This window comes from Scyliorhinus torazame, chromosome 12 (genome assembly GCF_047496885.1).
Source record: "Scyliorhinus torazame isolate Kashiwa2021f chromosome 12, sScyTor2.1, whole genome shotgun sequence".
Classification (NCBI taxonomy): Eukaryota; Metazoa; Chordata; class Chondrichthyes; order Carcharhiniformes; family Scyliorhinidae; genus Scyliorhinus; species Scyliorhinus torazame.
Window position 1 is genome coordinate 3,632,215 of NC_092718.1, and position 24,801 is coordinate 3,657,015.

Genomic DNA, 24,801 nt, shown 5'->3' on the forward strand with positions numbered 1-24,801 from the left:
TTAGATCCCGGACTGTACTCTGGACCTGTTCCCGGACTGGATTCTGGGTGTGATCCCTGACTGGACTCGGTGTCTGGTCCCGGACTGGACTCTGCGTCTGATCCCGGACTGGACTCTGCGTCTGATCCCGGACTGGACTCTGGGTCTGATCCCGGACTGGACTCTGGGTGTGTTCCCGGACTGGACTCTGGGTGTGTTCCCGGACTGGACTCTGGGTGTGTTCCCGGATTGGAACTGGGTGTGTTCCTGGACTGGACTCGGTGTGTGATCCCGGATTGGACTTTGGGTCTGATCCCGGACTGGACTCTGGGTGTGATCCTGGACTCTGGGTCTGATCCCGGACTGGACTCTGGGTCTGATCCCGGACTGGACTCTGGGTCTGATCCCGGACTGGACTCTGGTTAGATCCCGGACTGGATTCTGGTTAGATCCCGGACTGGACTCTGGGTCTGATCCTGGACTGGACTCTGGGTCTGATCCCGGACTGGACTCTGGGTGTGATCCCGGACTGGACTCTGGGTCTGATCCCGGACGGGACTCTGGTTAGATCCCGGACTGGACTCTGGGTCTGATCCCGGACTGGACTCTGGTTAGATCCCGGACTGGACTCTGGTTAGATCCCGGACTGGTGTCTGGGTCTGATCCCGGACTGGATTCTGGTTAGATCCCGACTGGACTCTGGGTCTGATCCCGGACGGGACTCTGGTTAGATCCCGGACTGGACTCTGGGTCTGATCCCGGACTGGACTCTGGTTAGATCCCAGACTGGACTCTGGGTCTGATCCCGGACTGGACTCTGGTTAGATCCCGGACTGGACTCTGGGTGTGATCCCGGACTGGACTTTGGGTCTGATCCCGGACTGGACTCTGGGTGTGATCCTGGACTCTGGGTCTGATCCCGGACTGGACTCTGGGTCTGATCCCGGACTGGACTCTGGGTCTGATCCCAGACTGGACTCTGGTTAGATCCCGGACTGGATTCTGGTTAGATCCCGGACTGGACTCTGGGTCTGATCCCGGACTGGACTCTGGGTCTGATCCCAGACTGGACTCTGGGTCTGATCCCGGACTGGACTCTGGGTGTGATCCCGGACTGGACTCTGGGTGTGATCCCGGACTGGACTCTGGGTCTGATCCCGGACTGGACTCTGGGTGTGATCCCGGACTGGACTCGGTGTGATCCCGGACTGAATTCTGGGTGTGATCCATGACTGGACTCTGGGTGTGATCCCGGACTGGACTCTGGGTGTGATCCCGGACTGGCCTCTGGGTGTGATCCCGGACTGGACTCTGGGTCTGATCCCGGACTGGACTCTGGGTCTGATCCTGGACTGTGGGTCTGATCCCGGACTGGATGCTGGTTAGATCCTGGACTGGACTCTGGTTAGATCCCGGACTGGACTCGGGTTAGATCCCGGACTGGACTCTGGGTCTGATCCTGGACTGTGGGTCTGATTCCGGACTGGATGCTGGTTAGATCCCGGACTGGACTCTGGTTAGATCCCGGACTGGACTCTGGGTCTGATCCCGGACTGGACTCTGGTTAGATCCCGGACTGGACTCAGGTTAGATCCCGACTGGACTCTGGGTCTGATCCCGGACTGGACTCTGGTTAGATCCCGGACTGGACTCTGGTTAGATCCCGGACTGGACTCTGGTTAGATCCCGGACTGGACTCTGGGTCTGATCCCGGACTGGAGTCTGGTTAGATCCCGGACTGGACTCTGGGTCTGATCCCGGACTGGACTCTGGTTAGATCCCGGACTGGATTCTGGTTAGATCCCGGACTGGACTCTGGTTAGATCCCGGACTGGACTCTGGGTCTGATCCCGGACTGGACTCTGGTTAGATCCCGGACTGGACTCTGGGTCTGATCCCGGACTGGACTCTGGGTCTGATCCTGAATCTCACTCTCTCTTTCTCTGGACTCTGGGTGTGATCCCGGACTGGACTCAGGGTGTGATCCCGGTCTGGACTCTGGGTGTGATCCCGGATTGGTCTCGGGGTGTGATCCCGGACTGGACTCTGGTTAGATCCCGGACTGTACTCTGGACCTGTTCCCGGACTGGATTCTGGGTGTGATCCCTGACTGGACTCGGTGTCTGGTCCCGGACTGGACTCTGCGTCTGATCCCGGACTGGACTCTGCGTCTGATCCCGGACTGGACTCTGGGTCTGATCCCGGACTGGACTCTGGGTGTGTTCCCGGACTGGACTCTGGGTGTGTTCCCGGACTGGACTCTGGGTGTGTTCCCGGATTGGAACTGGGTGTGTTCCTGGACTGGACTCGGTGTGTGATCCCGGATTGGACTTTGGGTCTGATCCCGGACTGGACTCTGGGTGTGATCCTGGACTCTGGGTCTGATCCCGGACTGGACTCTGGGTCTGATCCCGGACTGGACTCTGGGTCTGATCCCGGACTGGACTCTGGTTAGATCCCGGACTGGATTCTGGTTAGATCCCGGACTGGACTCTGGGTCTGATCCTGGACTGGACTCTGGGTCTGATCCCGGACTGGACTCTGGGTGTGATCCCGGACTGGACTCTGGGTCTGATCCCGGACGGGACTCTGGTTAGATCCCGGACTGGACTCTGGGTCTGATCCCGGACTGGACTCTGGTTAGATCCCGGACTGGACTCTGGGTCTGATCCCGGACTGGACTCTGGTTAGATCCCGGACTGGACTCTGGGTGTGATCCCGGACTGGACTTTGGTCTGATCCCGGACTGGACTCTGGGTGTGATCCTGGACTCTGGGTCTGATCCCGGACTGGACTCTGGGTCTGATCCCGGACTGGACTCTGGGTCTGATCCCAGACTGGACTCTGGTTAGATCCCGGACTGGATTCTGGTTAGATCCCGGACTGGACTCTGGTTAGATCCCGGACTGGACTCTGGGTCTGATCCCGGACTGGACTCTGGGTCTGATCCTGAATCTTTTCTAAGTTTGGAAATGTTGAGCTGAAGTTTGAAACGTCAGCCGGGCTCCTCTCGCGGCCAATGGGAGCGCGGCACCGCCTCCTTTAAAAGTCTGGAGCTGGCGGAGTGAGAGGATTAGAATCAGACCCGGCGGGAATCAGACCCGGCGTGAATCAGACCCGGCGTGAATCAGACCCGGCGGGATTCACACTCACTCAGCGCCATGATCCGGGTCCGGTGTCTGCGAGGAGGGAGCAGAGGGGCCGAATCCGCCCATTTCCTCGGAGCTCTGGTCAGTATCCCGGCGGGAATCGCGCCCCAGTCTGGTCAGTATCCCGGCGGGAATCGCGCCCCAGCCTGGGCAGTATCCCGGCGGGAATCGCGCCCCAGCTCTGACCCTGGGTCCTGAGGCCAATCTGCAGCCTCCAGTATCCAGCCCCGAGCAGCAAGTGGATCATTTAAAAATCCTAAATTTTGCGAAAATATCTAAAAAAACGAGACTGGGGAATGTGTAAAAAAAAGAGAAAGGAGACTTGTCGGGAAGTTTGATTTGCTGATTGCTGCCTCATTCCCCGTTCATTTGTGACTTTAATAATTGACAGAAAGTAAATACTAAACTGCAGGAGAAAGTTGTGGCGCTGGGTGTGGATTTTGTTGGGCAGGTTGTGTTTGTGGATAGTTTGCTGGGAGACTGAATTCCAGGCTGTGTCCTTGCAGCTGAACTGCAAGAAGTCTGACACCAGGCTGGACAGTAACTTAGCCCAAAGTTCCAGCCGGAGTCAAAGAGTTTTCCACACTCTGGGAGCTGCTCTTGAAGTTTGCTACATGCTTCCAGGAAGCTGGGCGAACGACAATGACGCTGAACTTTTCGATGTAAAATGTGATTCCCGTTGGGAAATTGTTTTTGGATATTTGCTGAATGTAAAACTGAGTTTTTCGAACAAAAATAACTGCCTATTATCCAGGCAATAACTTGCTGATAACTCGCTAATTAACCTACACTGTGCTGCGTGTTCGGAAGTATTGCCAGAATGATTCAATCAGGAAAACCAATAACAAAATGTTGTTTACAGGGCTGTTTGGTGATGTAAAGGAATCTTTCATGTTTTGTTGCTGCATCATAAACAGACTCTTATATAGAAATGATTCTTCATTAAAGCAGCATTTCCTGCAAACTTCAGCTGACTGGAGAAGATCTGGAGGGAGACGTTAGTCAGGGAGCGCTGGGAAACTCTTTTCTTTCAAAGGGGAACAGTTAGTTTCCCTCCAGTATTGTAGTTCTGCTGGAGTGTGTCCAGCAACTACATCCAATCTCCTGCTGCCTGTCTTTCTGGCTATAATAATGATTTTATTATTGTATAATAACCTGAACACAGCTGCTCTGTCAAGTGAGAGTCATTTATAAAGAACAGCACCTTACTAGAGTTTATACATGAAATGAAATGAAAATCGCTTATTGCCACAAATAGGCTTCAATGAAGTTACTGTGAAAAGCCCCTAGTCCGGGTAACTGGGGATGGGCCACACATCCACGGAATGTATACATTTAAAAGTTCTTTCAAATCTTCCCTAATTAAAGTTAGTTAACATCTTCCTTAATCATGGTTTCCCACCAAGTGTGGTCAACAAGTCTCTCAGCCGTGTCCGACCCATCTCCCGCACCCCTGTCTCATCTCTTCCCCACCCTCCCAGAATCCGGGTCGAGTCCTCCTTGTCCTCTCTTTGCACCCCACAGGCGCCACCACCAAACACATCAGCGCCTCACTCCCCCTGTCAGCATTTCGCAGGGACCGTATCATCTTCCGATCAGGCACTTACAACCTTCCGGACCTAACATCGATTTCAACAACTTCAGACTGAACTCTCTCCTCCACCTTCACCACATTTTATTTCCATCAATTCACTTTAATTTCTTACATCAATCTATTTTCCCCTCGCCCTTGTCCCCCCACCCCACTTGGCCACCTGTTCCCTGTTCCTAATTAACCTTTAACACACTGCTTACCTCTGTTCTGCCATTCACACATTCTAATCTCTATGTGCCACTATCAGCTCCCTTCCCAGTCTTGATCACTCTCATTTACATTCCTCTTGCCTTTCTGTCCACCACACTGTTGTCAATCTCCAACTACTGCTGGCCCCCGCTGGCCCCCTATCAACCCCCCCCCCCCACTATAGTATAAATCTGACCCCATTTCCAGCTCTCTCTAGCTTTGACAAGGAATCATCCAGACTCAAAACGTTAGCTCACTTCTCTCTCCACAGACCTGCTGAGATTGTCCAGTATTTTCTGTTTTTGGGTGTATATTTAAAGGTTTGTTTGGAATCTCCAGTTCTGCTTCCTCTCTGCATCCTGGGAAAACTGCCTTTCCCAACTGGGTCTGGCTGAGATTGAAGAGTTACTACATGGAGAGATCCAGAAATCTCCGTATAAGTCGCAACTGTATTCTAAAATCCAAATACTTGGAGGTTAACAAGAATTGATAGTGCTGTTGTTAAATGAGATATTATAAAGCATTTAAAAGTTCCTCACAGTTGGCGTTGGAGGATTTTTTTTTTTTTAGGAAAAGTAATTTATTGTACAGGAGTTGAGGCCAGTTCCTTTTGGAGAATTTGACACTGGGTACAGTACTGCTCAGTATTTTGCTTACCCTGACATTCCTTATACAAGTGTTATCCTCGGAGGACTAGAAATAGAAATGTCTAGTCTAGCAACTGCCCTTTAACAGCTGGCCAGAAAAAGAATTGAAAGAAGATATGTTTCTGTAACACCAACTGAAATATGAATGACCATAAACGTTTGAGTGGTTATTAATAATCATCGGGTTACAAAGCACAAATTGCCATTCATTCTTTTCCAAGTTATTCAGACACAGCAGCTAGTGTAAATACAGAGCTTTGCCAGACCTGCAATACTGTACGATTCTCAAATCGCCTGAACAGTAACATGTGGAATGGGTTCTGCTCTTACGCTCTGAACAGGTGCATTACTCAGCCACACTGCTTCTGTTGAAAGTGCAACATTCATGAATTGGATTGGATTTGTTTATTGTCACGTGTACCGAGGTACAATGAAAAGTATTTTTCTGCGAGCAGCTCAACAGATCATTAAATACATGGGAAGAAAATGCGTAATAGGGCAACATAGTCACCAGCATCGGGTGAAGCATACAGGGCTGTAGTATTAATCAGATCATTGTATCAAATAAACATTTTCTGGTTGTATTTATTGCTGAAGTTACATTCTGGTGCTCGTAAATACCCAACCCAGTTCAGCAACATGATGCATTGTTCTCCTGGTGCTGAGCGTCTCCAATCTAATCTTTCACCAACCTTCCACAAAGCCACTTCCACTCATCAACCCTTTTCCTGACTTTAATGTGAGCTGTAGGTACAGGTCTTGGACCCTCTGCTATCTTAGCCAAGACTTCATTCTTTACGTGTGAATCTAGATGATGAGAATGATGGACAATTAAACCCTATTGACTCTTGCTCTTGTACAGCTCCGGACGATGTCCATTTGAGAGGGTTTATAGGATAGTGACCAGGAGCGGGAGTCAGAGCTAATTTTATTTCCCCTCCCTAATCTAGAAGTTGTTATAAATTCTAAACCTATGGATAACTCAAATTAATAACCAAAAAAGTCCGTTTAAAATTGGTTATGAAATGTGAAAATAAAATCAAACTTTTCAGGGCAGTTAAGCTGGATCCTGGCTCCCGGTTCACATCGAGAGTTATTAATACCATTGGGTAGCAGCTGATAAATGCACATCTACTGTGTCAATTGTCCTTTGATCTTGGGTCTTTCCAACACCTGATTTGATGCCAAAGAATTCATTCCTAGATGCAGTTCCTAGAATCAACGTTATGACACCGAGAAGGGGTCATTGTATCAGTGCTGCTCACAAAAGGGGCAACTTGCCCAATCCCACTTTCTACTCTGCGTCAACAGTCTGCAGCTAACTAGTCCAATCCGACCCAATCCATGCTTTCAGGCAGTGAGATCTGGATTCACAACTCCCTCTGTTTAATAAGACATGGATAGGCCACAGAGAGGGTTCTAAAAACATTTTACAACAAGATTACTCCACGAGGCTCGGTTACACCTCACCAGGTCCTCTCTCCTTTTTGGTTGGCCGCACACTAGCTGACCTTTTATACCAGTACTGGTAAGTTACCCCACCTATAGTGGAGGGAGCTCGCAGTCTCGATGAGCACGGGGACACAGTCACCCCAGCCGGATGTGTCCCGTGCAGGTTACTACACTCTGCATGAAATAAACACTCCTCAACTCCCATCTGCTCCTTCTCCCGATGATTTTAAATCTATTATTGACCTCTTTGCTAAAGGAAGTAGCCATTTTATCCAGGCTGGACACTTCACCTGGCACATGACCTAATGTCAGCTCCCACATCTAAATGATCAGACTCGGCAGACTGTCAATGCTGTAAGTATGTGTCAATGTAAAGATCGCTCAACCACAAAATACACAAATGTTTGCAATATTTTAGTGAGCTAAGGATTGGCAATATATAATGTTTGCAGATGATTATAGTCACCGACCTCTCGATTCTCCTGTGTCTTCAGGAGTTAATCTGCTGAGCAATTAGGGAGAAACATCACAGAGCATTAAACATCCTACTGAGTTTTTCATGATAATATTGGGTGAAAGATTATCATCCAATGGGATAATGAAGAGTCGGCTTGCTTTCCAGATGGGAGCTGTGAGGATGGGGGTGTTGGTGGGAGGGCGGGGGTATTTGGGATGTCATGGCAGCTGCTGACCCTCCCTCAGTGTGACTCTCTGTTCATGCATTGCAATCTCATCATTCCTACCCTTGTTGTCCCCCAGCCTCCTCCAATTTCCAACAATGGATGCTTGCCATTGCCAGAAAACTCAATCCCAGATTGAAATTTTCCTCAACATCTTCTCCGCCTCGGACATTTTCTGATGGTTTCTCTTGTTTCTTTCAGATTGGTCGCACTGTTGCCGGGTGGGTGCGAAAAGCTTTCCAAAGCACTCGGGCTGCTGTTGCTGCTACAGCCAGCGAGAGGTCCTCTGTTGCAGATGATAATCACAAGGACAAGGCTACTGATGCCCTTACTGAAGAGTGTCCTGTCTGCTCCTACAATGAGTGGGACACTCTGGAAGAAGTGATTGTTGGGAGACCAGAGAATGCATGTGTGCCCCCTTTCACACTGGAAATAAAGGTATAATTCTTGTCCTAAAGGTGTATCTCTAGTTTACACCAATGGTATCCAGTAGAATATACAATTATAACACCTTGCTTTAAAAATGCTCACTATACCAGCCTGCTGATATTCCATTATATTCCATTGAAGTTTAACCTATTTGATTTATTGATCAGATTAGTAACATAAACAAAATGAGTTTGCACCTGATAATGCTGATGTTGAATCTTGTGATAGTGTTAACAAAGAACATTAGACTTTGTTTTACAACAAAACTATTTATTACTAACACTACTCTAAAGGATTACTATAATGTTGAAGATTAATACAGTTGGAAATAATGGTGTAATGCTAACTTACACGAAGATAGTACAGAGCTACTCTAATATGTGACTGCTATCAACTCCTTACTCACACCTTGTCCTGGAACACATGGTGCGTCCGGCTCACGTGCCTGGATACTTGCATAACATGCTGGTCAGATGCTAGAACTACAAGAGTAAAAGATATAGGACACGATTCTCCGATTGGGGGACAGAGTGTCCGCGCCATCGTGAACACCGTCGCGTTTCACGACGGTGCGAAACGGGCACGGGCAGTAGCGATTCTGGCCCCCATAAGGGGCCAGCACGGCGCGGGAGTGGTTCACACCGCTCCAGCCTCACTTCCTGGCGCGCACTGGGGGAGGCGCCAACCCGCGCATGCGCGATGGCCTTACTGAATGCTCCGGCCCCGACGCACCATAGCGCGGGGGTTCAGGGGCCGGGCGCGCAGTGGGGGTTCAGGGGCCGGACGCGCAGTGGGGGTTCAGGGGCCGGACGCGCAACAAAGTAGGCCCGGGGGGGTGGAGAGGCCGGCCCGCTGATCGGTGGGCCCCGATTGCGGGCCAGACCCCATCGGTGGCCCCCCTGGGGACGGAGCCCCCCTCTGCCCCCCACAGACTGCCCCCCGACCCTTTGCGCAGAGTTCCCGCCGGCAGCGACCAGGTGTGGACGGCGCCAGCGGGACTCTGCTTTTTCCGCTCGGCCCATTCGGGCCGGAGAATCGGCAGCCGCGCCCACGACCAGCGCCGCGCCCACGACCAGCGCCGCGCCCACGACCAGCGCCGCGCCCACGACCAGCGCCGCGCCCACGACCAGCGCCGCGCCCACGACCAGCGCCGCGCCCACGACCAGCGCCGCGCCCACGACCAGCGCCGCGCCCACGACCAGCGCCGCGCCCAGCGCCGCGCCCACGACCAGCGCCGCGCCCACGACCAGCGCCGCGCCCACGACCAGCGCCGCGCCCACGACCAGCGCCGCGCCCACGACCAGCGCCACGACCAGCGCCGCGCCCACGACCAGCGCCGCGCCCACGACCAGCGCCGCGCCCACGACCAGCGCCGCGCCGGCGCAAATGGCGCCGATTCTCCACACCTCGGAAAGTCGTGCGCCAGCGTCGGGGCGCGGTTGCGGTGATGCTCCGGCCCGGCCCGGGGCTGGAAGAATCGCGCCCATAATTTATAATCCACATGCAGATGATGATGATCCACTCATATTATATGCAGATGATAGTCTACCTATCATCACACACCTGTCTAGAATCCTAAAGTATTCACTCCTTTACACATTCTTTTACCCAGTTATAATTGTTCTATAAATTGTTATCGTTGCTAGCTACAAATTATTCTTGTGTTGTACAGTTGCAATCTGGGGCGGAATTCTACATCGGCTGATGCTAGAATTGGGAAACGCGTTCAGGCGCAGAATCAGTTACAACACCGGAATCATGACGGGCGCCGGTTTCACGCCAAATCACAATTCCCTAGTGCCTCGACAGCGCGTCAATGCGTTCCAGAACGCACGTAGAGTAAACTCCCGGTATTCCCCACCTCCGCTGGAGCGAATTCCCGACGCCGCGGTTCGCTTGCGCTTTTAAACGGGGAGAAAGAGAGTACGGACAGTGTCCAACATCGCCATAGTTCGCTGACAGTCGTGCCGCTGGCCGGGGGCTTGTGCCAGGGTGAGGGGGAGTAGGGGGGGTGTCACCAGGAGGTGGACTGTGGGGTCGGAGTGGAACACCATTGCCGCGGCCAGCCAGGCAGCTGTGCACGCCCCTGACAGCCCGCTGTGAACTGAGGGTCACGGGTCTTATGGGTGCCCCCCAGGTACCCTCTGGCCCCAGAAAACGCATCAGCGGGATGGGCGCGCTCCAGCACAACCTGTGCCATATTGTTGTCTGGGGTGAGTGTGCATGGGGAGTGTAATGTGTATGTGCGGCTGGGATGAGTGTGTGTGGGGAGTGTAATGTGTGTGTGCGGCTGGGATGAGTGTGTGTGGGGAGTGTAATGTGTATGTGCGGCTGCAGCTTGTAGCCTCCCGAGCGTCAATCACGGACCCGGCGAGTCCCGCACCGTTTCTGATTGGAATCGATTGTGTTCCACGTGGTGCTAGTCCCTCCACAGTCACTGAATCGGTCCAGGTGCGGTGCCAGCTTTGCTGTCGCGGAAGTCCACGAATCCTGCCCCGGCGTCAACACTGAGCCTCCGGAACAGAGAAGCCAGCCGCTAATCATTCATTCCAGTAACTTTAAAAAGATGTGAAAAAAACCTGCGGGTAAGTACAATTGTGATCGGCTATTCATGGAGAGGGTGGGTGTTACCATTCCCGGAGCAATGGAAAGTTAACTGACCCTTTGCTGGTCATTCCAACTCTCTATCCTAAGTGTTGGAAAATTCAGAAAAGTTGTCCCTCTGGGTGGTTTAGCCCCAAGAAGGTTCGGGCTTGCTCCATTCAACACTTACATAGCCAAACAAAACCATCACAAAATGATTGAGGAGGAGGAAACTTGGGGTTCAGAACCCGTCTGACATTTGACATTTGCGGCAGTTAATATCTTGTTTCGAATCACCAATTAGACCAGGATTGGGGAGAGCTGGAAGTTGGAAGCTGACAGTGATTGGGTCGGGGCAGCTGGCAAGCAGAAGGGACAGGACCTGGATAGGGACAGAGGGAAACCAACTTGGAGGCCCTGGGGATAGAATGGGAGAGTGGCACTGACACTACGGACTCAGTGAGCTGTAGGATCTCCTGCGCTGGAAGCTTCACTTTATGATTTAACTTGTCTGAATGTTAAACAGCTTGGTCCTTGGGTCTGTGCAGGTCAGGAATATATTGGAACAGCTGTTGAAATCTGAGCAGTGAGCCCAACTTGACTAAAATTCCAGCATTGACATATGGTGAGTGTAATTTACTCTCACGAGTAACTGTGAGCTGGAGTAAAGGTTAGTGATCTTAGCAACAAAGTTGGGATTCCAGTCCAACTCTATCAACAGCTCGGTGGTTAGCACTGCTGCCTCACGGCGCTGAGGCCCCGGGTTCGATCCCGGCTCTGGGTCACTGGCCGTGTGGAGTTTGCACATTCTCCCTGTGTCTGCGTGGGTTTCGCCCCCACAACCCAAAGATGTGCAGGGCAGGTGGATTGGCCGCGCTAAATTGCCCCTTAATTGGGAAAAAAAGAATTGTGTATTTTTTTTAAAGCTCTATGATGAGCACATTGTGTTGTCTGACACTAACGTACCTGCCAATTACATGAAACGATTCAGCTTCGGACTGGGCCTCGCTTTGAAAAATCTGTTTTGTTAATGGAGTAAAAAATGGTGTTGGCTCGAGAGAAACACTGGAGCCTTGTAGTCATCGCCAAACAGGTTTATTGATGATAGGCAGTTAAATAACAGGCACAGAACACAATCCAACTGCACAGGGCCCCGGTCAAACTCCCCATTGGCTGGGGTTTGCACGCGACTGCACAATTGGCCCTGAGACAGTCAAATGGACAATGGAGCTCCCCTCTTCACCAGGTTAACGCTGCTATCTCACAGTGCCAGGGACCCGGGCTAACACTGCTGTCTCACAGTGCCAGGGACCCGGGTTAGCACTGCTGTCTCACAGTGCCAGGGACCCGGGTTAACACTGCTGTCTCACAGTGCCAGGGACCCGGGTTAACACTGCTGTCTCACAGTGCCGGGGACCCGGGTTAACACTGCTGTCTCACAGTGCCAGGGACCCGGGTTAACACTGCTGTCTCACAGAGCCAGGGACCCGGGTTAACACTGCTGTCTCACAGTGCCGGGGACCCGGGTTAACACTGCTGTCTCACAGTGCCAGAGACCCGGGTTAACACTGCTGTCTCACAGTGCCAGAGACCCGGGTTAACACTGCTGCCTCACAGTGCCAGGGACCCGGGTTAACACTGCTGTCTCACAGAGCCAGGGACCCTGGTTAACACTGCTGTCTCACAGAGCCAGGGACCCGGGTTAACACTGTTGCCCACAGTGCCAGGGACCCGGGTTAACACTGCTGCCTCACAGTGCCAGGGACCCGGGTTAACACTGCTGTCTCGTAGTGCCAGGGACCCTGGTTAACACTGCTGTCTCACAGTGCCAGGGAGACGGGTTAACACTGCTGTCTCACAGTGCCAGGGACCCGGGTTAACACTGCTGTCTCACAGCGCCAGGGACCCGGGTTAACACTGCTGTCTCACAGTGCCAGAGACCCGGGTGAACACTGCTGTCTCACAGCGCCAGGGACCCGGGTTAACACTGCTGTTTCACAGTGCCAGGGACCCGGGTTAACACTGCTGGCTCACAGTGCCAGAGACCCGGGTTAACACTGCTGTCTCACAGTGCCAGAGACACGGGTTAACACTGCTGTCTCACAGTGCCAGAGACCCAGGTTAACATTGCTGTCTCACAGTGCCAGGGACCCGGGTTAACACTGCTGTCTCACAGTGCCAGGGACCCGGGTTAACACTGCTGTCTCACAGTGCCAGGGACCCGGGTTAACACTGCTGTCTCACAGTGCCAGAGACCCGGGTTAACACTGCTGTCTCACAGTGCCAGAGACCCGGGCTAACACTGCTGTCTCACAGTGCCAGAGACCCGGGTTAACACTGCTGTCTCACAGTGCCAGAGACCCTGGTTAACACTGCTGTCTCACAGTGCCAGGCACCCGGGTTAACACTGCTGTCTCACAGTGCCCGGGGCCTGGGTTAACACTGCTGTCTCACAGTGCCAGGGACCCGGGTTAACACTGCTGTCTCACAGTGCCAGACACCCGGGTTAACACTGCTGTCTCACAGTGCCAGAGACCCGGGTTAACACTGCTGTCTCACAGTGCCAGGGACCCGGGTTAACACTGCTGTCTCACAGTGCCCGGGGCCTGGGTTAACGCTGCTGTCTCACAGTGCCAGTGACCCGGGTTAACGCTGCTGTCTCACAGATCCAGGGACCCGGGTTAACACTGCTGTCTCACAGTGCCCGGGGCCTGGGTTAACACTGCTGTCTCACAGTGCCAGGGACCCGGGTTAACACTGCTGTCTCACAGATCCAGGGACCCAGGTTAACACTGCTGTCTCACAGTGCCAGGGACCCGGGTTAACACTGCTGTCTCACAGAGCCAGGGACCCGGGTTAACACTGCTGTCTCACAGATCCAGGGGCCCGGGTTAACACTGCTGTCTCACAGATCCAGGGACCCGGGTTAACACTGCTGTCTCACAGTGCCAGGGACCCGGGTTAACACTGCTGTCTCACAGATCCAGGGACCCGGGTTAACACTGCTGTCTCACAGTGCCAGGGACCCGGGTTAACACTGCTGCCTCACAGATCCAGGGACCCGGATTAGCACTGCTGCCTCACAGTGCCAGGGACCCGGGTTAGCACTGCTGTCTCACAGTGACAGGGACCCGGGTTAACACTGCTGTCTCACAGATCCAGGGACCCGGGTTAACACTGCTGTCTCACAGCGCCAGGGACCCGGGTTAACACTGCTGTCTCACAGCGACAGGGACCCGGGTTAACACTGCTGTCTCACAGTGCCAGGGACCCGGGTTAACACTGGTGTCTCACAGCGCCAGGGACCCGGGTTAACGCTGCTGTCTCACAGTGCCAGGGACCCGGGTTAGCACTGATGTCTCACAGTGCCAGGGACCCGGGTTAACACTGCTGCCTCACAGTGCCAGGGACCCGGGTTAACACTGCTGCCTCACAGCGCCAGGGACCCCGGTTAACACTGCTGCCTCACAGTGCCAGGGACACGGGCTAACACTGCTGTCTCACAGTGCCAGGGACCCGTGTTAACACTGCTGCCTCACAGCGCCAGGGACCCGGGTGAACACTGCTGCCTCAGAATGCCAGGGACCCGGGTTAACACTGCTGTCTCACAGCGCCAGGGACCAGGGTTAACACTGCTGTCTCACGGTGCCAGGGACCTGGGTTAACGCTGCTGTCTCACAGTGCCAGGGACCCGGGTTAACACTGCTGTCTCACAGTGCCAGGGACCAGGGTTAACACTGCTGTCTCACGGTGCCAGGGACCTGGGTTAACACTGCTGTCTCACAGTGCCAGAGACCCGGGTTAGCACTGCTGTCTCACTGTGCCAGGGGCCCGGGTTAACACTGCTGCCTCACAGTGCCAGGGACCCGGGTTAACACTGCTGTCTCACAGTGCCAGGGACCCGGGTTAACACTGCTGCCTCACAGCGCCAGGGACCCGTGTTAACACTGCTGCCTCGTAGTGCCAGGGACACGGGTTAACACTGCTGTCTCGCAGTGCCAGGGACCCGGGTTAACACTGCTGTCTCACAGTGCCAGGGACCCGGGTTAACACTGCTGTCTCACAGTGCCAGGGACCCGGGTTAACACTGCGGTCTCACAGTGCCAGGGACCCAGGTTAACACTGCTGTCTCACAGTGCCAGGGACCCGGATTAGCAATGCTGCCTCACAGTGCCAGGGACCCGGGTTAACACTGCTGTCTCACAGAGCCACGGATGGGTTAACACTGCTGCCTCAGTGCCCGGGACCTGGGTTAACACTGCTGCCTCACAGTGCCCGGGGCCTGGGTTAACACTGCTGCCTCACAGTGCCAGGGACACGGGTTAACACTGCTGTCTCACAGTGCCAGGGACCCGGATTAGCAATGCTGCCTCACAGCGCCAGGCACCCGGGTTAACACTGCTGTCTCACAGAGCCACGGATGGGTTAACACTGCTGCCTCAGTGCCCGGGACCTGGGTTAACACTGCTGCCTCACAGTGCCCGGGGCCTGGGTTAACACTGCTGCCTCACAGTGCCAGGGATGGGTTAACACTGCTGTCTCACAGTGCCATGGACCCGGGTTAACACTGCTGCCTCACAGCGCCAGGGACCCGGGTTAACACTGCTGTCTCACAGAGCCAGGGACCCGGGTTAACACTGCTGTCTCACAGAGCCAGGGACCCGGGTTAACACTGCTGTCTCACAGAGCCAGGGACCCGGGTTAACACTGCTGTCTCACAGTGCCTGGGATGCGGGTTAACGCTGCTGCCTCACAGTGCCAGGGACCCGGGTTAACGCTGCTGTCTCACAGCGCCAGGGACCCGGGCTAACACTGCTGCCTCACAGTGCCAGGGACCTGGGTTAACAGAGCTGTCTCACAGTGCCAGGGACCCGGGTTAGCATTGCTGTCTCACAGTGCCAGGGACCCGGGTTAACACTGCTGTCTCACAGTGCCAGGGACCCGGGTTAGCACTGCTGTCTCACAGTGCCAGGGACCCGGGTTAACACTGCTGTCTCACAGTGCCAGGGACCCGGGTTAACACTGCTGTCTCACAGTGCCAGGGACCCGGGTTAACACTGCTGCCTCACAGTGCCAGGGACACGGGTTAACACTGCTGTCTCACAGTGCCAGGGACCCGGATTAGCAATGCTGCCTCACAGCGCCAGGCACCCGGGTTAACACTGCTGTCTCACAGAGCCACGGATGGGTTAACACTGCTGCCTCAGTGCCCGGGACCTGGGTTAACACTGCTGCCTCACAGTGCCCGGGGCCTGGGTTAACACTGCTGCCTCACAGTGCCAGGGATGGGTTAACACTGCTGTCTCACAGTGCCATGGACCCGGGTTAACACTGCTGCCTCACAGCGCCAGGGACCCGGGTTAACACTGCTGTCTCACAGAGCCAGGGACCCGGGTTAACACTGCTGTCTCACAGAGCCAGGGACCCGGGTTAACACTGCTGTCTCACAGAGCCAGGGACCCGGGTTAACGCTGCTGCCTCACAGTGCCAGGGACCCGGGTTAATGCTGCTGCCTCACAGTGCCAGGGACCCGGGTTAGCACTGCTGTCTCACAGTGCCAGGGACCCGGGTTAACACTGCTGTCTCACAGTGCCAGGGACCCGGGTTAGCACTGCTGTCTCACAGTGCCAGGGACCCGGGTTAACACTGCTGTCTCACAGTGCCAGGGACCCGGGTTAACACTGCTGTCTCACAGTGCCAGGGACCCGGGTTAACACTGCTGCCTCACAGTGCCAGGGACCCGGGTTAACACTGCTGTCTCACAGAGCCAGGGACCCGGGTTAACACCGCTGTCTCACAGAGCCAGGGACCCGGGTTAACACTGCTGTCTCACAGAGCCAGGGACCCGGGTTAACACTGCTGTCTCACAGTGCCTGGGATGCGGGTTAACGCTGCTGTCTCACAGTGCCAGGGACCCGGGTTAGCACTGCTGTCTCACAGTGGCAGGGTTCCGGGTTAACACTGCTGTCTCACAGTGCCAGGGACCCGGGTTAGCACTGCTGTCTCACTGTGCCAGGTGCCCAGGTAACACTGCTGTCTCACCGTGCCAGGGACCCGGGTTAACACTGCTGTCTCACAGTGCCAGGGGCCCAGCTTAACAATGCTGTCTCACAGAGCCATGGACCTGGGTTAACAGTGCTGTCTCACAGTGCCAGGGACACGGGTTAACACTGCTGTCTCACAGCGCCAGGGACCCGGGTTAACACTGCTGTCTCACAGCGCCAGGGACCCGGGCTAACACTGCTGCCTCACAGTGCCAGGGACCTGGGTTAACAGAGCTGTCTCACAGAGCCAGGGACCCGGGTTAACACTGCTGCCTCACAGCGCCAGGGACCCAGGTTAACACTGCTGTCTCACAGTGCCCGGGGCCTGGGTTAACGCTGCTGTCTCACAGTGTCAGGTGCCCAGGTTAACACTGCTGTCTCACCGTGCCAGGGACCCGGGTTAACACTGCTGTCTCACCGCGCCAGGGACCCAGGTTAACACTGCTGTCTCACCGTGCCAGGGACCCGGGTTAACACTGCTGCCTCACAGTGCCAGGGACCTGGGTTAACAGTGCTGTCTCACAGTGCCAGGGACCCGGGTTAACACTGCTGTCTCACAGAGCCAGGGACCCGGGTTAACGCTGCTGTCTCACAGCGCCAGGGACCCCGGTTAACACTGCTGCCTCACAGTGCCAGGGACACGGGCTAACACTGCTGTCTCACAGTGCCAGGGACCCGGTTAACACTGCTGCCTCACAGCGCCAGGGACCCGGGTGAACACTGCTGCCTCAGAATGCCAGGGACCCGGGTTAACACTGCTGTCTCACAGCGCCAGGGACCAGGGTTAACACTGCTGTCTCACGGTGCCAGGGACCTGGGTTAACACTGCTGTCTCACAGTGCCAGGGACCCGGGTTAACACTGCTGTTTCACAGTGCCAGGGACCAGGGTTAACACTGCTGTCTCACGGTGCCAGGGACCTGGGTTAACACTGCTGTCTCACAGTGCCAGAGACCCGGGTTAGCACTGCTGTCTCACTGTGCCAGGGGCCCGGGTTAACACTGCTGTCTCACAGCGCCAGGGACCAGGGTTAACACTGCTGTCTCACGGTGCCAGGGACCTGGGTTAACACTGCTGTCTCACAGTGCCAGAGACCCGGGTTAGCACTGCTGTCTCACTGTGCCAGGGGCCCGGGTTAACACTGCTGTCTCACAGTGCCAGGGACCCAGGTTAACACTGCTGTCTCACTGTGCCAGGGGCCCGGGTTAACACTGCTGTCTCACGGTGCCAGGGACCCGGGTTAACACTGCTGTCTCACAGTGCCAGGGACCCGGGTTAACACTGCTGCCTCACAGCACCAGGGACCCGGGTTAACACTGCTGCCTCATAGTGCCAGGGACACGGGTTAACACTGCTGTCTCACAGTGCCAGGGACCCGGGTTAACACTGCTGTCTCACAGTGCCAGGGACCCGTGTTAACACTGCTGTCTCACAGTGCCAGGGACCCGTGTTAGCACTGCTGTCTCACAGTGCCAGGGACCCAGGTTAACACTGCTGTCTCACAGTGCCAGGGACCCGGGTTAACACTGCTGCCTCACAGCGCCAGGGACCGGGGTTAACACTGCTGTCTCACAGAGCCACGGATGGGTTAACACTGCTGCCTCCGTGCCCGGGACCTGGGTTAACACTGCTGCCTCAGTGCCCGGGACCTGGGTTAACACTGCTGCCTCACAGTGCCCGGGGCCTGGGTTAACACTGCTGCCTCACAGTGCCAGGGACCCGGGTTAACACTGCTGTCTCACAGAGCCAGGGACCAGGGTTAACACTGCTGCCTCACAGTGCCAGGGACCCGGGTTAACTCTGTTGCCTCACAGTGCCAGGGATGGGTTAACACTGCTGTTTCACAGCGCCAGGGACCCGGGTTAACACTGCTGCCTCAGTGCCCGGGACCTGGGTTAACACTGCTGCCTCACAGTGCCCGGGGCCTGGGTTAACACTGCTGCCTCACAGTGCCAGGGACCCGGGTTAACACTGCTGTCTCACAGAGCCAGGGACCAGGGTTAACACTGCTGCCTCACAGTGCCAGGGACCCGGGTTAACTCTGTTGCCTCACAGTGCCAGGGATGGGTTAACACTGCTGTTTCACAGCGCCAGGGACCCGGGTTAACACTGCTGTCTCACAGTGCCAGGGACCCGGGTTAACACTGCTGCCTCACAGTGCCAGGGACCCGGGTTAACGCTGCTGTCTCACAGTGCCATGGACCCGGGTTAACACTGCTGCCTCACAGCGCCAGGGACCCGGGTTAACACTGCTGTCTCACAGAGCCAGGGACCCGGGTTAACACTGCTGTCTCACAGAGCCAGGGACCCGGGTTAACACTGCTGTCTCACAGTGCCTGGGATGCGGGTTAACGCTGCTGCCTCACAGTGCCAGGGACCCGGGTTAACACTGCTGTCTCACAGTGCCAGGGACCCGGGTTAACGCTGCTGTCTCACAGCGCCAAGGACTCGGGTTAACACTGCTGCCTCACAGTGCCAGGGACCCGGGTTAACGCTGCTGTCTCACAGCGCCAAGGACTCGGGTTAACACTGCTGTCTCACAGCGCCAAGGACCCGGATTAACACTGCTGTCACACAGTGCCAGGGACCCGGGTTAACACTGCTGTCTCACAGTGCCAGGGACCCGGGTTAACACTGCTGTCTCACAGTGCCAGGGACCCGAGTTAACACTGCTGTCTCACAGTGCCAGGAATCCGGGTTAACACTGCTGTCTCACAGTGCCAGGGACCCGAGTTAACACTGCTGTCTCACAGTGCCAGGAATCCGGGTTAACACTGCTGTCTCACAGAGCCAGGGACCCGGGTTAACACTGCGGTCTCACAGTGCCAGGGACCCGGGTTAACACTGCGGTCTCACAGTGCCAGGGACCCGGGTTAACACTGCTGTCTCACAGAGCCAGGAATCCGGGTTAACACTGCTGTCTCACAGTGCCAGGGACCCGGGTTAACACTGCGGTCTCACAGTGCCAGGGACCCGGGTTAACACTGCTGTCTCACAGAGCCAGGAATCCGGGTTAACACTGCTGTCTCACAGTGCCAGGGACCCGGGTTAACACTGCTGCCTCACAGTGCCAGGGACCCGGGTTAACACTGCTGTCTCACAGCGCCACGGACCCGTGTTAACACTGCTGTCTCACAGTGCCAGGGACCCGGGTTAACACTGCTGTCTCACAGTGCCAGGGACCCGGGTTAACACTGCTGTCTCACAGTGCCAGGGACCCGGGTTAACGCTGCTGCCTCACAGCGCCACGGACCCGTGTTAACACTGCTGTCTCACAGTGCCAGGGACCCGGGTTAACACTGCTGTCTCACAGTGCCAGGGACCCGGGTTAACACTGCTGTCTCACAGTGCCAGGGACCCGGGTTAACACTGCTGTCTCACAGTGCCAGGGACCCGGGTTAACACTGCTGCCTCACAGCGCCAGGGACCCGGGTTAACACTGCTGCCTCACAGTGCCAGGGACCCGGGTTAACACTGCTGTCTCACAGTGCCAGGGACCCGGGTTAACACTGCTGCCTCACAGCGCCAGGGACCCGTGTTAACACTGCTGCCTCGTAGTGCCAGGGACACGGGTTAACACTGCTGTCTCGCAGTGCCAGGGACCCGGGTTAACACTGCTGTCTCACAGTGCCAGGGACCCGGGTTAACACTGCTGTCTCACAGTGCCAGGGACCCGGGTTAACACTGCGGTCTCACAGTGCCAGGGACCCAGGTTAACACTGCTGTCTCACAGTGCCAGGGACCCGGATTAGCAATGCTGCCTCACAGTGCCAGGGAGCCGGGTTAACACTGCTGTCTCACAGAGCCACGGATGGGTTAACACTGCTGCCTCAGTGCCCGGGACCTGGGTTAACACTGCTGCCTCACAGTGCCCGGGGCCTGGGTTAACACTGCTGCCTCACAGTGCCAGGGACACGGGTTAACACTGCTGTCTCACAGTGCCAGGGACCCGGATTAGCAATGCTGCCTCACAGCGCCAGGCACCCGGGTTAACACTGCTGTCTCACAGAGCCACGGATGGGTTAACACTGCCGCCTCAGTGCCCGGGACCTGGGTTAACACTGCTGCCTCACAGTGCCCGGGGCCTGGGTTATCACTGCTGCCTCACAGTGCCAGGGATGGGTTAACACTGCTGTCTCACAGTGCCATGGACCCGGGTTAACACTGCTGTTTCACAGTGCCAGGGACCCGGGTTAACACTGCTGTCTCACAGTGCCAGGGACCCGGGTTAGCACTGCTGTCTCACAGTGCCAGGGACCCGGGTTAACACTGCTGTCTCACAGTGCCAGGGACCCGGGTTAACACTGCTGTCTCACAGTGCCAGGGACCCGGGTTAACACTGCTGCCTCACAGTGCCAGGGACCCGGGTTAACACTGCTGTCTCACAGAGCCAGGGACCCGGGTTAACACTGCTGTCTCACAGAGCCAGGGACCCGGGTTAACACTGCTGTCTCACAGAGCCAGGGACCCGGGTTAACACTGCTGTCTCACAGTGCCTGGGATGCGGGTTAACGCTGCTGTCTCACAGTGCCAGGGACCCGGGTTAGCACTGCTGTCTCACAGTGCCAGGGTTCTGGGTTAACACTGCTGTCTCACAGTGCCAGGGACCCGGGTTAGCACTGCTGTCTCACTGTGCCAGGTGCCCAGGTAACACTGCTGTCTCACCGTGCCAGGGACCCGGGTTAACACTGCTGTCTCACAGTGCCAGGGGCCCAGCTTAACAATGCTGTCTCACAGAGCCATGGACCTGGGTTAACAGTGCTGTCTCACAGTGCCAGGGACACGGGTTAACACTCCTGCCTCACAGCGCCAGGGACCCGGGTTAACACTGCTGCCTCACAGTGCCAGGGACCTGGGTTAACAGAGCTGTCTCACAGTGCCAGGGACCCGGGTTAGCACTGCTGTCTCACAGAGCCAGGGACCTGGGTTAACAGAGCTGTCTCACAGTGCCAGGGACTTGGGTTAACACTGCTGCCTCACAGTGCCAGGGAAACGGATTAGCACTGCTGTCTCACAGTGCCAGTGTCCCGGATTAACACTCCTGCCTCACAGTGACAGGGACCCGGGTTAACACTGCTGCCTCACAGTGCCAGTGTCCCGGATTAACACTGCTGCCTCACAGTGCCAGGGACCCGGGTTAACACTGTTGCCTCACAGAGCCAGCGACCCGGATTATAAAACATAGAACATTCCAGCGCAGTACAGGCCCTTCGGCCCTCGATGTTGCGCCGACCTGTGAAACCACTCTAAAGCCCATCTACACTATTCCCTTTTCGTCCATATGTCTATCCAATGACCATTTGAATGTCCTTAGTGTTGGCGAGTCCACTACTGTTGCAGGCAGGGCATTCCACGCCCTTACTACTCTCTGAGTAAAGAACCTACCTCTGACATCTGTCCTATATCTATCTCCCCTCAATTTAAAGCTATCTCCCCTCGTGTTAGACATCACCATCCGAGGAAAAAGGCTCTCACTGTCCACCCTATCTAATCCTCTGATCATCTTGTATGCCTCAATTAAGTCACCTCTTAACCTTCTTCTCTAACGAAAACAGCCTCAAGTCCCTCAGCCTTCCCTCATAAAATCTTCCCTCCATACCAGCCAACATTCTGGTAAATCTCCTCTGCACCCTTTCCAATGCTTCCACATCCTTCCTATAATGCGGTGACCAGAATTGCACGCAATACTCCAAATGCGGCCGCACCAGAGTTTTGTACAGCTGCATCATGACCTCATGGCTCCGAAACTCAATCGCTCTACCAATAAAAGCTAACACACCGTACACCTTCTTAACAACCCTCTCAACCTAGGGGGCATCTTTCAGGGATATATGTACATGGACACCGAGATCTCTCTGCTCATCCACACTGCCAAGAATCTTACCATTAGCCCAGTACTCTGTCTTACTGTTATTCTTCCAAAATGAATCACCTCACACTTTTCTGCATTAAACTCCATTTGCCACCTCTTAGCCCAGCGCTGCAGCTTATCTATGTCCCTCTGTAACTTGTAACATCCTTCCGCACTGTCCACAACTCCACCAACTTTAGTGTCATCTGCAAATTTACTCACCCATCCTTCTACGCCCTCCTCCAGGTCATTTATAAAAATGACAAACAGCAGTGGCCCCAAAACAGATCCTTGTGGTACACCACTAGTAACTGGATTCCAGTCTGAACATTTCCCATCAATCACCACTTCTTCCAGCTAGCCAATTTCTGATCCAAACTGCTAAATCTCCCCGAATCCCATGCCTCCGTATTTTCTGCAGCAGCCTACCGTAGGGAACCTTATCAAACACTTTACTGAAATCCATATACACCACATCAACTGCTTTACCCTCATCCACCTGTTTGGTCACCTTCTCAAAGAACTCAATAAGGTTTGTGAGGCTGTTGATCCCCAAATTTCTTTCTCTGTCAGTCTGGCCTCAATAAAAGTTGAGACGGATTCGCACGTAAACAGAAGTTATTTATTTAGCTTGCAAGCTTGAATCATCTTACAGAAATGTCACAGGACATCCTGCCTCTTACACTCCAGAAAACGACTGAACTAACAGACAAAGGGATCTCTGCAAAATCAGTTCAAATGGTATCAAGTTTCACATACTCGACGGACATAGGTCAGCCTAGGTCCCTCCTGACCTGTTCGATCTATTCTGATTGGCTCACTTCCAATCCCTTTCTCTGGCCCCTATCAATGCAGTCTCACTCTCATAGACACACCTCTTCCTGCTTTTTCCATGCGGTCTCAAATTCCTTTGTCCCTAACTGCAAAAATCAAAGTGGCTTATTTCTACATTACATTAACTAGTATCTCTAAAGTAACTATTTTATATCACATTCGTCATTCCCTCCTTTTATCATTCCATGATAACCGAACTATCCAATCTATAGCTACGGTTCCTCATCTAAAAAGATCCGTCGCTGCAGTTCCAATTCTGGTCTTAGCCCCCCTTCATCTGCCTCACCCTCATGGATTTTAACAGTTAAAATTTTTTTCTCGGTGATTGGGGCGGTGATCTGATCTAGTGCACCCCGCATTCTACCCATCACACATTTAAGGATGGCCAGGCCCACAAAGATACAGCCGATAGCTACCACTAGATACATGGCCATATTTATCAACCAGTCCTTCCATCCTCCAGATCCCCAGTTACCCCAAGAGTCAGGATCCTGCATCCCGTCCAAGTGATCCCGTATGCGATCCATAAATTTAGTAATGTTAGCGGTCAAGTCCTGAACACACATGATCCACTTGCCCTGTACTATGGCGCATACCCCACCCTCACGGGCCAGAAGATAGTCAAGAGCATACCGGTTCTGCATTGCAAACAACCGTAGCTGAGACAACTCCTTAGTTATTGCCCCGAGGGCTCCCAAGGTTTCATTTCCCAAAATGGTAAGGCCGCAAATAAAATAATTCCGATCACTAACAGCCAAGGAACCCCCCACACCTCCCAGTGTCAATACGCTCAGAATGCCCCACCCGGCTGAGTGGCCCCGGTTGGGTGCAAGAACCTGAGGTTTTTTTCCAGTTCTCGCAAAATTCAGCAGAGACTGCCCGGCGTGCTAACTGATTATGCAGGTTCCACGCCGAAGGGCAGGGGACTGTGGTAGGGACTAGAGTCCCTATAGCAATTTGGCGGGGAAATGGGGTGACAAAACGTTGGTCGCCGTACCATTAAATAAAAAGTAGTATCCTTGTTCCGTGTGCAGGCTAGCATCACAATCAGCATATCGGTTGCGTAAGGACCTCCCAGTAGCCCAGTTTATCCAATTTTGAAATGCCCATTCGGGCCGCCCAGCAATGCAGAAAGCCCTATTCCCAACAGTGATATGAGAGACATTCGCCCAGCCACAAAGGAGCTGGAGGCCAGCGTTCAATGGAACGCAAGTGATGTTGTAACAAACGCATTGGCCAGACGCCTGGGTGATATGGCACCTCCTGTCCGTACAGGTGGGAAACAGACATGTTATATTTGTGTCCACCTCTACCAGCAAACAGCCGTATCCTTCACTGCTGAAGCAATTCTCGTACGACCGGGAATCCCTA

At 54.6% G+C, this 24,801-nt stretch overlaps 1 protein-coding gene across 1 annotated transcript in view; it reads left to right on the forward strand.

Moving 5' to 3' along the window:
- The first annotated feature begins 3,054 nt into the window (after positions 1-3,054).
- LOC140387343 (glycine amidinotransferase, mitochondrial-like) overlaps positions 3,055-24,801 on the forward strand; it is a 94,954-nt gene continuing 73,207 nt past the window's right edge. The window contains exons 1-2 of the mRNA XM_072470289.1: positions 3,055-3,209; positions 7,892-8,128. Of these exons, the coding sequence (XP_072326390.1) occupies positions 3,141-3,209; positions 7,892-8,128 (306 nt within the window). The 5' untranslated portion in view covers positions 3,055-3,140. The remainder of the gene's footprint in view (positions 3,210-7,891; positions 8,129-24,801) is intronic.